Source organism: Scomber japonicus, chromosome 13, assembly GCF_027409825.1.
Source record: "Scomber japonicus isolate fScoJap1 chromosome 13, fScoJap1.pri, whole genome shotgun sequence".
Taxonomy (NCBI): domain Eukaryota; kingdom Metazoa; phylum Chordata; class Actinopteri; order Scombriformes; family Scombridae; genus Scomber; species Scomber japonicus.
In genome coordinates, this window is record NC_070590.1 from 27,077,763 (window position 1) to 27,093,563 (window position 15,801).

The window sequence follows — 15,801 nt, forward strand, 5'->3', positions numbered from 1 at the left end:
GTGCAGCTGTTGTTATTGTTGCCTTTGTAGTGCAAGAGAGGGGAAATATAGTTGGAGGGCTCCAGAGAGGAACTACAGTGCCACTGACCGGCCGAAAGACAAGGCCAATAAAGCAAAGATCTTTTGGACTGACGCCACTGCTTTTCTGTATCATCTTACCATCTAATATAACCTTTTTTATTTGAAAGATTTAACCTTAATTCTTTTGGCTCATTTTTCTAGTTTTTGATTTCATTGATCTTATTATAAGCCCCCCAAAATAACACATGTATCATAATGTTACACTAAGAACTTTAATATGTCTATTTTAAATCATCTGCTCTCATGTTCAGCCTTAAAATCTTTTTTTCCTGTATGTAAAAATAAACCATTCATGTTTACCTGTTGACATCTTTCCACAGTGGTCCCACCTGTTTCTGGAATTCTCTACTAACAGGTGACTCCATAGTCTCTCAGAATGATCAAATACAACTGTGTCAAACCTGTTAAAAGTAACATTTTGAAATTCAATATTCAAAGTGAGTGTAGAAAGGGGGGGAAACACAGTGACAACACAGGAGATAAACAACAAAGAGTGTATGTAATGACCTAAATGTGTCATTTATTATCCTCAAACTGCTGTACAATATCTACAGCGCGTCATCTACTAGTCTACAACATAATTACATAATTCCAAAGAGCTTACTCCTCCTCACAGATAAGGGATTAGTGTAAGAAAGGTCAGTAAGTGTCACTGTATTTGCTTCGTTTCATTTGAACTCATCAGTTTTTTTCTTTTACAATCACTTACAGTCTCCTCAGTGTTATTTTTTGATTGGTGAAAGTGATGTTTGATCTTCTCACTATAGTAGCTATAAATGTAACTAATCAGGAATACGGTTCCCTTGAGAAAATTCCTCACATTGCATCTTTAAAATAAGGCGAAAGCTTCAGTCTGAACTACTGGAACTCCAGAGGTGAACACTGTCTTTCTTAATTCTATGGTGTGACAACTGTGCTCTCCTCTTTCTTTACAGGAGCATCCTTCTCCTCAGTGTCTTTGGTTGAGTCCTGCTCAGAGCCGGCAGTCAGCGCTGACACCTTCTGGGTGAGCCGTTCCAGGACCAAATCAGCGGTGTAGGTGAGACTATGCTGAGAGGACAGAGAAGAAGTAAAATAACATAAAATGAGATGTACAGTATGTGAAACAGATTTGAGGAAGTCAGCTGGATTCATTTGAGCATCTCTACAGATGTGATACAGAGGTTGTCTTGTGGCAGGTGTGATGAGCTGCTTTTGGATGTGTGAGGATGACAAAGCTGAAAAGATGATGAAGTGAGATGTGTCATTTTCAATAGCAGATGGTGGTTATAATCTATGTGTGGGTTTGTAAGGCCTGTTGGTCAATTTCTAATGGTGAGTAATGGTGTGAGTTATGACAAATGGTTCAAAAAGAATATTCAAAAAGTGTATTATTAAAGTATTTATTCAAACTGAAGTGTCTGTTTTAGTTTGCTATTTTATAAGTGGCCTTTGCAATAATGGGATGTGTTTATGTTTGTGAATTACAGGCCACCAAAGATTAAGAGGAGAGGAGAAAGAGGTGAGTGGCTTTTAAACAAAGCTCAATTTTGCTGCAACATCTGCTTTCAGCCACTAGAGGTCAGCAACTCACATCTCCAGGTGAAATACCATCATTTCTCAGTTCAAGACGTACTATGCAGAGAAATGGCAGCATCAGCAGAGATACACACAGCCTGAGAAGCTGTAAGCATCATAGATCTCTTAACAGCTAGGACAGTCTTCTGCTATGTACCTGTAAGATATGCAGTCCCTTCAGTGTGAGGACAGCCAGCTCCCTCAAACCGTCCCCCGTCAAGTCTAAGTAGATGATGGACAGCAAAGGACTCTTGAAGCTCCGCCTCCACAGCAGCTGAAAGTCTCCATCTCTTCTGCTTCCTGTCGCCCCAAATTTGTAACAAAGGAGTTCCTGTATGGCAGAAAGGTAACACTGTTGTTATTAAGATCTCACCACATCAACATGTCATTGTACTTAATGGCTTCATCTAGAGATATTCTACATTACTATTATAACTGACAAATCTCATGAAAAGATCAAAACATTTGCCTAAAAACTACCACACTACTACTACACATCAATGGGCACCATGGTTTATTTTGAGCCAGTCTCAGACACAGTACACCATCCTGCGGCTGTTAATATTCACACGCATCGAATCCGTGGCTAAACATAGTCCCTCAATAAAATAAATCTTGAATGGTGAAGAAAAATATGTGACATTGCTTTTATTCCAACTGGGTGCCACACACTTTAAATCAGAGGCTACAGGCAAATATAAATAACAGAGCATTTCTTATAGAAAGCCAAACTGTTTGGTGATGAGTTATGAGTTATAGTAAGAATAATAAGACACAGGAATTTAATGGGATTAAACATGGAATATAGAGTGTATTTTATATTCTCATATCCAGACTGACAGAACACATGGTTTAGAATGAATAGGTAAAACAATGATGAAGGGTAAAACAACATGATGATAATGAAGTGTATTGGTGAAGACGTGCTCTGACCTGTCCATATGTTCCCAACAGCACCTCCTTCTGCCCGTCAAAATCCAGGTCAATGACCAGAGCACAGAGCACCGCGTCCCACTGATCACTCTCTGAGAGGCACGTCGAATGAGACAAACCCCGGTCCTGCACATCTCTGACACACACACACACACACACACACACACACACACACACACACACACACACACAGACACAGACACACACACACACACACACACAGCTCTGACCTCAGCCTACTGACATTTTCTTAACAACAGAGTGAGAGAAAGCACAGACAACCAAGTGATAAACGCAGCTTTCTGATGCTGACCTGTAGACAACTGCCATCTCTATAGTGCTGGTTACCAGCAGGTTGTATCCTTCCATCTCCACTCCTGAAAAACAGAACAACCAAACATACTTCTTGAATTTGACCAAACCATAATACTGTTATACTGCTTGTAAAAACACAAAAGAACAAAGTACAACAACAGAGCAGTAACGTACTTTTCTCTACACCAGGCTGGTTGGGTTCCGTTTGGCAGCTGAGCGGAAACAGCAGCACTATGGAGATTGGACTGTCGAACTGCACCCGCCAGCTCTGCAAAACCTCTGACAACAACACACAATGCATTAAAACACACATAGATGCAGTCCTATATCATCACCATGTATATACTGTATATGTTTATCATTTAAAAACCTGTTTCCATGCTCAAATATGACAAAAATTAGACAGAAAATTAGAACTTTGTCTATGATAGTTAAGGATGTGACACTATTCATGATATATTAAAACACATTATGAACAAAGTGACATAGAGCACAGATGCAATATTGTAATCTTCATGAATCCCCTGTTGTTGGTGAGTGCATAGATGAGGCTTCATGTTGATCTTCATAAACTCCATCTGTTTCAATGATGCACAATAACTCTAACCATACACTTCCATGTCTTTTGGTTAGGAATTGACTTCTTCATATACTCTCTTTAAAGTCCACACACACCTTTGGTATACCCCCACATTTTGGCTCATGACACCTCAATTAATTATGGCTGAATTCCATGTAGCTGCTTCAGTTATAGGCTGCACATACTGGCTCACTCTCACACTGTCATGATTTACTGAGACACTTAAACACAACAGCCATCGTTCATGTTAATAGTAACACCTGTGCTTTCCCTGCTATGACCGGGCTGAGAAAAAGAAGTACAGTGAATAAAGGAGTGATCGGATACATGCTGCATTCACACAGTGTTAGCAGGACGGCCACAACAACAGAACAAGAAAACATGTTATTATTCCTTCTTGAGACCCCCCCCCCCCCATTACTGGCCTTGTAGTCTCGTCATTTGCATATTCATCACTGATCATTAACAAGTGAATACAAAGAGTGTAAAGCTCCTTTGAAATGAGCTATTATTGGATATATATTTAAATATAGCAATTTTTTCTGAATCGGCTACTTGACATGTTGCTGAATCTTCTGATAGTTTTGTTGCATCTGCTGGGGTGGGACCCCTTTATCATCCTTATAAGTATATGAAGTCCGGTGACCTAATTCCTAACATAGCTCTGTCTATCAGCCAGAATAAATGCATAGTGGACTTTCAACACCACATAAACTGAGTATTTTAACATGGAAGTCTTGGCAAAGGGGCAGGTGTGTACAGCAGCTGAATGACATCACTGAGATCACTTTCTCTGAATCTCACTGAGACATTCTTCTTCTTCTTCTTCTTCTGCTTTGCCTCACCTGGTCCAGTCTGGTTAACCAGAGCCAGTCCAACGAATCCGTTCTGACAGCCGAATGCAGACAGTCTCCGGCCACCAGGTATACTCAACACATCCAACCATAACACGCTGCATAGAGGGAGGAGAAACACCAACATGGAGAGTTAGGGATCATACATTCGATTATTGACATATAACAGCTTATTGTTCCAAAACTCCGGAACGAGCTGCTTGAGGAAATCAGATCAGTGGTTTCAGTGATTTCTTTAAACCACCTCTTAAGACATATTTTTATGTAAGAGCACTTCAATATTTTATTATAATATCATTTTTATTTTATCTTATTAACTGGCTGGACCACTAATTTTTACAGGTTTTTATGGGTTTTATGAATCTTACTGATGACATTGTTACTTGTTTTATTAACTTGTTCTGATTGCTCAAGTTTTACAGATTTGATAGAATTGGTTGATTTTTATTGGTTGCCCATTTGCACTGTACTCAATCTTAATGTAATTGTTTTACAGTTTGGGTGTTTTAATTCTGCTGCTTGGTATGACCCGCTGGTTTTCATTTGATGCCCCATGTGAAGCATTATTTTATCATAAGTTTAGAAAAGTTCTCTATAAATAAAGATTATTATTGTTATTATTAATAATGCTGACACCATGACAAAAATACATTTGCACAAGATTTTTTTCTAGTTTAAACGACATCCTTTTCACTCTATAAAAAAAATACTGTTTCTACTACTGTGAGCCATTTTTCTAGTCATCACTACATACAAAATGATTGCATTTTAAAGGGAACATTTTATGTTATGACCATATATCTGTTAGTCTTCTTATGTCAAGAAACTTTTCTTATTGTAACACAAAATCAAAGGAGCAGACTCTTCTCATTGTAAGCAGATTCACTGGTATCTTGTTATGAATTAGATTATGATTGTAGTCAGTGCCTAAAAAGACCAGTCATATTCTACATGATTGATTATGTAACAGGGAATAATCCTATAAGTTAGAGTGCTAACAGAGCTGTGGTCACATAGACTGACTTGCTGGGCAGTTCCTGTAGTTCAGGGAAGAGTCTCTCCACTGGCTGCTCTTCAAACTGGTGAAGGGAGGCGTTCTGTTGGAGACAGAGAGAGTCAGGCTGAGTGATGCTCTGGGGTTTGCATGATAAATCAAGATGAATGTCTCTCCTACAAATAAGCAAAACTCATCAACATCTTCTTTTTATCTTCCTCACTATGAAAAAAAGCATTCCTGTGCCTTTCATGCTTTTTAATTCACGAGCCTTCTATTTGTCAGAAGGATGAATCTTGTTGTTGGCTGCTGTTTCTAAGATCAAGAAAGAACTTTGATAGTAAAAAGTGATACAAAAGTAGGATTAATCATTCATGTTCTGTATTTGTTCCCATTTCATATCTGCACACAAACAGAGGGGACGAATACAGTGGAAATTATTGCAGATGGCAAATGAATTCATAAATAAAAGATAAATAAATCATTAAAAATGATATAATGAAATGATTTTGAAATCAATTAATTAAATTGTCTACTTTTAAAAAGGTACTGCAGATGTTAAAAAATACATATACATGAGTACATATATTCACATAAGCATATACATAGTATTTCATAGATGAGGAGGAGGAGAGGATTTACATTTTCAAGTTGTAATCAAAATCTACACACACACACACACACACACACACACACACACACACACACACACACACACACACCCCTGTCTTATCTGACCTCCTTGTACAGGTGGATCCTCTGGTCATGTCCACTGAGCAGAAACACCGTCTCGATGCTTCCATCCTCACACTGCACTCTAACAGAGGAAGCAAAGGTCAAGGTAAACTTCATTATCCTACTAGGGCAAATTCATAATAATAATAATAATAATAATAATAATAATAACTTTATTTTGTATAGCGCCTTTCATGAAACCCAAGGTCACTTCACAATAACAATAGCACAGACAAAAACACACATTTAGCCTGCAAATTCATGTGGTCATACACTTCCTGTTACACACAAAAGAGCAATATACATATACATATACATACATATACACAGACACACACACACACACACACATTAAAATATCCTTAGAAATGCATATACTCTAAAAAGTATAAGTTCGGTGGAGTGGCTTCCCAAAATCAACCAGTGTGTTTCTGACCAAATTAACAAAAATAAATCAATAAATAGTAATAGTAATGGTAATACAACAAATATATGAATGACACTGACTGAACTGACATTAATCATGTGTTGTAGATTTGTTAACAGTGTGTCACGGCTCTGCAGCTGCAAACTCACTCTGTATGGTAGAGCTGAAAAGGTGTGAACTGCAGCTCCAGATTCAGGCAACTTTCTGTTAAGAGAGACACACTAACATCAGCATGTTGAAACATCTGTTAGAGTCAGCATCAGGACACCGTGTCACTCACGAGCAATGGACTCCAGGTTGAACTCTGAGCCGGGTTCATAGTCACAGTAGATATTGAGGAACGGAGTGGCTTTGTCACCAGAATCCTGCAGCAGATCAGAAGAAATATGTCTATCACTGTAGAAGTGTTTACAATCAGTACAGTAAAGTGACTCCTGAACTTTATATGATGATACCTTTATGAAGGTGATGCCCACCACCAGGCCTCTTTTGGGTGGAGACTTGATGAAGGCGTCAATTGATACAATCTCTGCATCAACTAGATTAAGAAGGAAGGATCAAAACCAACAAGACAACAGTTTACACATCATGTTTCACATCATACATCACAATAAAAGTACAAATCTGACATCTAACACACTTTAATCTCTGATTAGACATCTGACTGTTGATTTAGTCCAATTATTTGCAGTAGAAAACTCAACAGTTGAACTAAAATTAGAAATATTTCTTATTAATACTGATCATTTTTCTTAGCATACTATTGTATTATTATTAATATTTACTTAATTGGAACAGCTACAGTGCTTATTCTGTATAATCTATATCACATGTGAGCTATGACGTCCAAGTCTTGTCCAAAATGTAATTTATGAAGAGGACATCCAAAAATTGGTGTCTTGTGAATTGTACAACTTGTTATTCATCATGTGGAGTATTTCTACCATGCCACAGTTTACACTGTTAAGCACATCTGGAAAAATAACTTTAGTGGACGCATCAGATTATTTGTGCTTCCTGCAACAGAGGAAGGAGCCCCACTGTGGTGAAAGTAGAATCACATGACCTCAGGCTCTGATGGATGTCTGAGTGATTTTCATGTTGGTTTACTGGTTATACAGATGATAGGATAGGACACAAATGATTTCTGAGTATTTATACCTCTGACCACCACTGTGGTCATATAGACCTCAGTATATCTCATTAGAAATGAATATGCCCTATGGTAAGCTTTTCCATTCCGCAGGGTGTTTTTTGTTGCGCTCTATGATTTGTGTTTGTGATATTTTCAATCTTTTATTGTTTTCATTTGATATTGCATTATTATACGTGGGGCCTATCTAAAGGAGAGACGCTTGATCATAGAAGGTTGGGTCAAAATGAACTCATTAAAAATAACCCGACTATTAAGACTTGCAGGCCTTGTTAGATTATCATTGTCATCATCAACTTTATAAATGTGATGTTAAAACATTGGTGGTGGGGGCAAAATCCTCTCACTCATACAGTAGGTTGCCATTGTTGTTTACATCGCAATACATTCTGGGTAGTGCTGGTGTTATGTCAAAGCCGTTTCCCCCCCTTGAATAATGCCCCTCCCCCCCACCGATACAGAACACCATGTACCATGTGTATCATGTTAAGCTGCAAAGTAACTAGAAATAATAGCTATTAGGTGAATAGTAAATAAACAGTATTCCTCTCTGAAGTGTAGTGAAGCTGCAGTATTAAATGGAAATACACAAGTGAAGTGAAGGTACATCAAACTAGTACTGGAGCAAATGCTTTCTATCTCTGTACTTGTAATGTTTTTATCAATCAATCAAACTTTATTTAAATAGCAGCTTTCATACAGGTTAATGTAGTATAAAGTGCTTCACAGTGGACTGACAAGCTGATAATAAGACAGAAGTGTAGACCGAGGACAATACAAAGAAAAAGAAGAAAAAATGATGAAGGAACAAAAAGAAAGAACACATTACGAAGAAGAAAAAAAAAGACCAATGTACACAAGTGAAAATTAGAATGATTTCTGAAAAAAGTTATTTAAATAAAGTAAAATACATACATTTAAAAGAAAGAAGAGACATTAAGAGAAGAGGTTTATTAAAAGTTCAAATAGATTACAACCGTAAAAGGTAAATAAAAGACAGACTCTTTAGTTTTATTCATGTGAAGCACTTTGTAAATTTTATTTGAGAAAGGTGTTATACTAAATAAATGTATTGTTATTATTATTATCATTATAAGTTGTCCACTGCACAAAGTTTGAACATAAATGATATGAACATATAAAATACATCATTGTACTATTCTATACTGCACTGTGTACTACACTAACTGAGCCAGGCTCCATGTATCCTATTATGATATTACTGTAATAAGCTTCATACAGTATGTGTGTATCAGTCATCACAGCTGTTCTCAGGTGTAGTGATAGTGGCGGGTACCTGGTATGTAGGTGAACTGCACCTCTTTGGCCACAGGTCGGATTTTGTGCTGCAGCTCCTGGTATCTGAAGCTCACCACCTTCCCTTTGAGAGTAGCGGCCAGCAGCTCCTGTTCCCCGGCCTGACACAACCCGTAGATGTTGCTCTGAGACGGGAAGCGACTGAAGCTGTCCTCCACGAAGGGATAGGACTCTCTGAGCATCCTGCAGAGTAACACTTCACTCACTAATGTAACACTGACACAGTACACTAATGTTTACTAGCTGCTCTCTTACACTACTCCATCCGACGACTCACTGTGACGTTCAGTAATAACGACTGTTGTGTTTTAAAGACATTTTAAAATACATTTTTCATCAGCGACATGTTTTTCTAGCTCATTGTAGCTTCACTGAAGTATCCACAGCAGCAAAATATCCGGGTTTGAGAGGAGCTGCGTTCAAGTTTATCGGATATATTATAATCATTGTACACGAACGATCCAGCGAAGTAAAACAGGTTTTAATGACAAAAAGCTGCACTCAAAAATATAATTAATACATATTTTGTATCTTCAACAAGTTATTTTCATTTTCATTGTGTTTATGTTTTGGATTAACGATAAACTTATCATTTGTGGAGTGGACAGATATCCTCATTCGCTGTAAAGTAGTTCTGTGCAAATTGATTTTACACAACATCCATTCACCTTTTTACTGAGTGACTTTTATCTTTTTTTTTTTAAATTATTTGCTCATCATCTTTCAGCTCATAACAATGTAAATTCGTGACATTAAATTATATTAGACTCTTGACCTGAGCTCCTTAAAGGCAGCACATGTTTTTTCTGCTTCATGGTCTAAATTGTTGACACGTTTGAAGCATCATGTATATTATACTGCCATCTACCGGTACTATCGGTTACATCCCAAACCAAAGCACAGACTTTTTTTTATGACATTTTGGTTAACATTATACATCCTGTCTCGTCAAAAGTGAGATAACACGAATCTTAAACTATAAGCAAGCTCATTCTGTTATCAATAACATAAACATCTTCTATTTTTTCTGGTCGTGTCCATCTCTAATATCTTCAGACTGTACAACAAGAACTGTGATAAAAGGATCAAACAGCTGTGACCCCTCACGTCCACCTTATCATTCCATCCCATATGCTCCTCCATCCCATGTGTGTGTGTATATGTGTGTGTATGCAGGCGACACTGATGCATATTTAATTTATTTTGCATTCATTATTTTACCTAAAATTTTAATATATACCGCTACATCTACCTGAAACATTACATTTTGTCCAACCTTTGTATTTCTACAACCTACAAGTCCTGTGTGATGTGTAAGTACTGTGTTATAATGTTTATATTGTATGTAGATTGAATTCCATTTACTTTTCATTTTGTTGTGTTTATTACTAGCTCTTACCTTGTTTCCTACATGCAAATTTCAATAACGTTTTTTTTTTATCTTATTCTCCTTTTTTCATGAATTTGAATTATGTTCAAAATGATACATACTAAACTGATACCACAACAAACATTTACGACACAAGCACCAAAATGATACTTCTGCAAAATAATACATTTAAATGAATAAAACATGGCATTGTGTGTGATGAATGCATTGAAAATCCACCACATCATAGTTACACTCTGAAGAATATGATTTGAAAAAGTTATATTTTCACCTGGGCTGCCTACTCAGCAACATTTGTACATTCACAACCCTGCCAGACAAATTCAGATAGTTAATATAGTTTGTCCACCAGATGTCAGTGAAAACTCACTCATCAACTTATAGAACTGACTGTCTCTGTAGTCGCCCTCCTGCAAGTCAGAGGAGATGAAGGTAAAGAGGCTAAACCGAATGTCAAGTGAAAGGCTGTTGAATTTATACTGATTTGTACATGTCCCATCCTCCAAAAATAGATCTATTTGTAGTTTATCTCATGAACTGGTAACTGCTGTGGTGTCCTTGAGAAATGTGCAGCCTAAACCTCTTCACGAATGCAGCCAGTTAAAAATATTTCACTTCCCTGTATCTCTACATCTGTTAGGTTCTCACCATGGTTTAAGCACATAAATTACAAAAATGGCGTCATAGGATTTTGGGGGGAAACTTCCGCTCCCTCTCAGTCTGTTGACCAGCTTGAGATGAGCGTCATGTTGGCTCAGCCTAAACTTGACCCAATGCCCGCCTTACTGGCCAACGCTTTTCCCCCTTTAGCTGCAGTGAGTCTGAAAAACACTCTGACATCCTCATCCTCACCAAACTCATGACAATTTATGGGAATTCACTGCACACTATCGACAGCCATGGAGAAAAACCTATGAAATGTGTTTAAATAAGGTTTTAAAAAAGCAAGTTTTGTTTCCACCTGATCTGTAGTCGCTAAACCTTCCTGGAGTTAACTAATTGAGATTCAAAATAAACCTTTAGGACAGTGTTGTCACTCAGAAGTCAGACGTAGCTCCCAAAAACAAGACACCATTGTCTCTTCTATGAAACCTGTTGGAATCATTTTAATTTTGGTTGGTGTATACTTTTAAATTTTACCAATGCTAAGAAAATAAAGCATCAAAAAAAGGGGAGGGGGGCTGCTATTATACGGTGGCCCTGACAGCACATTTGCAACAATATCTTAAATGTGTGTTGCAGCTTTGTATCACTGCCTGATAACATGCTCTGACCTCTGAAGGGATTACAACTTACTTTATGCTCATAAAACATAAAACCTGGAGGATTCAGAAGCTGTGAGCTGAATCCATGTAGGATCAACTGCAGCATATATCAGAGCTTTTCTGCAGGAACCTATAATACCGCACCTGATACCGCTTCAGTATCACACTTTGAGAAAAAGTGAGCAAGAAACAGACAAAGAACCTCGTCAAAATCAACAAAAGGTGCTGCTTCTGTTAGGCAGCCAATTCTTAAAATAGCCCGGATACTGACCAAGCTGTTGAACTGTATATATGAACATGTACGATAGGTTAATTCTCCTGTGACCAAGGTACTAAAATAGAACTGTAGTTGGTGCCTGGGGAAAGCATGGTGGCTGTCTACTTCTCCTAGTACTTAGGATGGGTTAAATGCAGAGACTGAATCTCACTGTACAACTGTATGTGTAACAAATAACGTACATTTACCTTTACTTCCAGGTTTTCTACATTTGCTTATAAGACATATTATAATTATTAAGGGATGGTTTTCCAATATAATGGTCACTTAACATCTTAAAGCCTTCGGTACATTATGCTTTTATAATAGCAACAGGTGCACAAAGTGAGATTATATGTTATTTAGGGACAGAAAACTTTGTTTCATAAGATGTACAATTCCTGGCTAAATTCTTATGTCATCGTTGAAACAAACATCTTCAAATTCAGTTTCAATATATATATTCATATATTTATGAACAACATCCCAACCATAGCTTTGAATACAGGCCTGACCTAATTTCTGTAATACATTATAAGGTTCATAAAATAGAGAAAGGTGTAGCACAAGTATACAATAGTCCAAGCAGGTGAGCAACTTTTGACAAGCTAATATGCTTTCACTTCAACTGCAGGAACTTTTTAAAAACCAAGTAACTCAAAAAAGCCATAATCAAGAAAAAACAACACTGCAAGCTTTGTGGTGATAAACATGATTTTGCTCTTACAGCAGCAGCAGCAGCTTTTTGTCAACTTAAACGCTATTGGCTCCATAACCCACCAAGCAATCAGTCCTTGTTGTCACCTTTCCACAGTGTGTTTGTTACAGTGTCAGGTGTGTGTTTTGCTGGGGTGAAGCAGACGGAGGTGAGGCCGTGCGAGCTGCTGCTCCATATTGTGACAGTTCAGAGGTGGCAGTGTGCTACACCCCCACTTCTCCTAATACCACCTGCTAATCCATCTGCAGGATTACTGTCCACTGTAATCACTCATCCTCCACACTGACACACCTCACCTCACACTGCAACTCCTGACTCACTACATACACACACACACACACACACAAACACACACGCATGTATCTTGCATAATTCACATTTATGGTGGCTGTAGTTTTATAAGGAATGTGAAACATGCAAATACACTTTAGGGACATGCTCCCTTCACTGATAATGATAATACTAATATTAATATATAGCTTATAATATGTTGTTTATTTGTAGAGCATATTTCATGTCTTTCATGCAGGCCACAGCACATCAAAAACAGAAGTAAAAACAAAAAATCTGAAAGAAAAAACACAAAATAAACTCAGCAAAAAGTAAATGTTATAACAATACCATAAAACATTATTGACAAAACATATTGAAAATAAAAACTTATTATTTGAGGAAATGTTCCTTCAAATTACATATCAAAAAGATATGAATTACATTCCTTTCAAAAAAAAAAAAAAAACAGAGCAAGTTAGATGTTGAGATCCAGAAAGTAGCCTCATCAGATTTCTTGTGGAAAACATTTTATATCTGAAATAAAGGCAGAGAATGATCTGAGAGTTCAAGTTGAAACATAAAATAAAACGTTGTTGCTGATGTATAGAAGCTAGAAAGTTATGTAAGATTACATAAACAGATAGAAGTATTTAAAAATAAATTCTAAAGTGTACAAATAGTCAATACAGTGCTATAAGTAGCGTGGTAAGGTGAAGGGTTAAAAAGAGAGTTGCTGTAATCTAAGCAGCTTCTAATGGAACCATGTATCAGCATTTCAGCATTGCTCTGAAAATGGTCTAACTCTGTAAATGTTCCTAAGATGAAAAAATATGTGTCTGTGAACTTGTTTTTAAATTACAAATATTTAAAGTCTAAAATAACCAAATTAACTTGTCTTTCCATAATCTACTTGGACAGACAGTAAAACACTAAATAAAGGGTTTCTTTTTTTAATTTGAAAAGGTGGCATCTATGTTTTCTGCTAATTAACTTTTAAAACACATCTAAATATTGAAGTCAGTGAGACCGCTAATAACATAACTTAAAGAAGCAGGATTGTTTGGTGAAACAGAGACATACAGGTGTGTATCATCTGCATAATAGTGTAATCTGACATCATGATGTGGCTCACTGGGAGCTTGACAAAGAAGAAATCACTTATATTATCATGTAAGACAATATAAACAAGCCAGTTGACATGTTTTAATGTGTCTCTATGTTAGCCTCATATCATAATGACTAACAAAGCTTTTTCTGTTTAATGATTTCCAAGCATGATCACTGAACTCGTATGGAGATACTACATAGTCACTTAAAGTGACACATTGTACAGACACTTAGGTTACAAGTCTATATGTACTACAATAACAATACAAGGTGAAGTATATTTTCTAAATATATAATTAATATACACCTCAAATACTTGAAATGATATAAAAGGAAATAGTATAGACACATTCTTTAAAACAGTTGCCCTCACCCGGACGTGGGTCAGGGGGGGCCCCTACTCCGGGTCGTGGAACTGTGGACCAGCTCTACACCCTCTGCAGGGTCCTAGAGGGTGCGTGGGAGTTTGCCCAACCAGTCTACATGTGTTTTGTGGACTTGGATTCGACCGTGTCCCTCGGGGAGTCCTGTGGGGGGTTCTCCGGGAGTACGGGGTATCAGACCCCCTAATACGGGCCGTCCGTTCCCTGTATGACCAGTGCCAGAGCTTGGGGAGAGGGAAGTCTGGGCTTCCCTGCTTAGGCTGCTGCCCCTGTGACCTGACCCCGGATAAGCGGAAGAAGACGGTACGGACGGTACATTCTTTAAAACTGATTTTGGTGGGGTTGAAGAGGGTTTATTGTTCTGCTTTTTTGCATTTTTTATAGATAATGTAATACAGGCATATAATAGAAAATATACAATTTATACAATAATGTAACCTTATTATAGAATCTTTTCTTTAGATTACTGCTTGCAATATAATTATTCAAAAATTACAGTTTCATTTTTTGCAGTATGTATTGATACACACAAGTATATGAAGCCCTTTTTTTACTACCAGGGACCTATTCTATTATTAAAGAGTACAGTACTGATGAACAAAGCTGAAAGTTCATGACTGTGACAGGACATGAAATCTTTTCTTGGCAGCCTGGACACTTCTGGTTTTCAGTTCAGCTGTCTATTCTGCTTATTGTACTTCATAACAACAATGAACAGCAGTCTGTGTGACATCATTGTCAATCCACATAAACATGTATCACCTCAGGCTTTTGACATCCCATGTATAATGTACCAGGACGCCCCCAACACTTAAAACAAGGAACTATGTAGTTTGCCTCTCTTTGTTATAATTTTTACCCCTTGACTATTGGTAAGAAATATCAGAAATAAATTACAGAAGATTTATAAGTTGCCACAGAAACACTTCTGGCATTGTTGCTCACAAATGTTTATACTTATGATCGTCAAAGAACAGGTTAAAATACTACAGTATAAATTATCTTATGGAAGTGACCAGGAGAGGGTGGAGCTGAGTCTAGTGCTAGCTTCTTGGTTAGCACCGTGCATTTACAGTCTATGGTTAACTGTAATAATGCCTATAAAAACAGGCCTAAAACCATTTAAACAAAAAACATTCAAATGTACCAACCAGAAAAACTCAAAATACTCCTCAGAGGGTCTTAGAAGGTTGCTGAACTATATATAGCGATGGAGACGACTAGACTCTGCAAATCTAGGGGTGTACGCTATGGTTACATTACGTAATCAACGTTGTTGCTGTGATAGTGACTTGTCAATCACAAGATAGCCACGCTGTTAAGCATACCCTGCTTCATTGGGACCAGAATATCATGATATATTGATGAAGACTTGAAACCAGCGATTGAGTTATAGTATAGTTGAGGAAAGTGTTTACTGAAGTTATAAATCAAGTGAGAAGTAGGGTCAATTTCACACAGAC

General features: G+C 37.4%; 1 protein-coding gene across 1 annotated transcript; it reads right to left on the bottom strand.

Annotated features, from left to right (window-relative positions):
- Nucleotides 1–589: 589 nt before the first annotated feature.
- kptn (kaptin (actin binding protein)) lies at nt 590–9,334 on the bottom strand. Its single transcript, XM_053331836.1, has 12 exons — nt 8,927–9,334; nt 6,932–7,014; nt 6,757–6,841; nt 6,626–6,680; nt 6,053–6,131; nt 5,344–5,417; nt 4,312–4,418; nt 3,061–3,165; nt 2,885–2,948; nt 2,572–2,707; nt 1,796–1,969; nt 590–1,131 (listed from the first exon to the last, which is right to left on the bottom strand). Exons 1-12 carry the CDS (start codon nt 9,126–9,128, stop codon nt 979–981), a joined length of 1,317 nt encoding a protein of 438 aa, XP_053187811.1. The 5' UTR covers nt 9,129–9,334; the 3' UTR covers nt 590–978.
- Between the last annotated feature and the right edge of the window lie 6,467 nt (nt 9,335–15,801).

Excerpts from the sequence above, each read along its gene's own strand:
- kptn (XM_053331836.1), bottom strand. The coding sequence starts at position 9,128 with ATGCTCAGAGAGTCCTATCCCTTCGTGGAGGACAGCTTCAGTCGCTTC. Across the intron at positions 7,015-8,926 it reads GCAGTTCACCTACATACCAG|TTGATGCAGAGATTGTATCA; the intron begins GTACCCGCCACT and ends TTCTTAATCTAG. Across the intron at positions 6,681-6,756 it reads CAACCTGGAGTCCATTGCTC|AAAGTTGCCTGAATCTGGAG; the intron begins GTGAGTGACACG and ends CTCTCTTAACAG.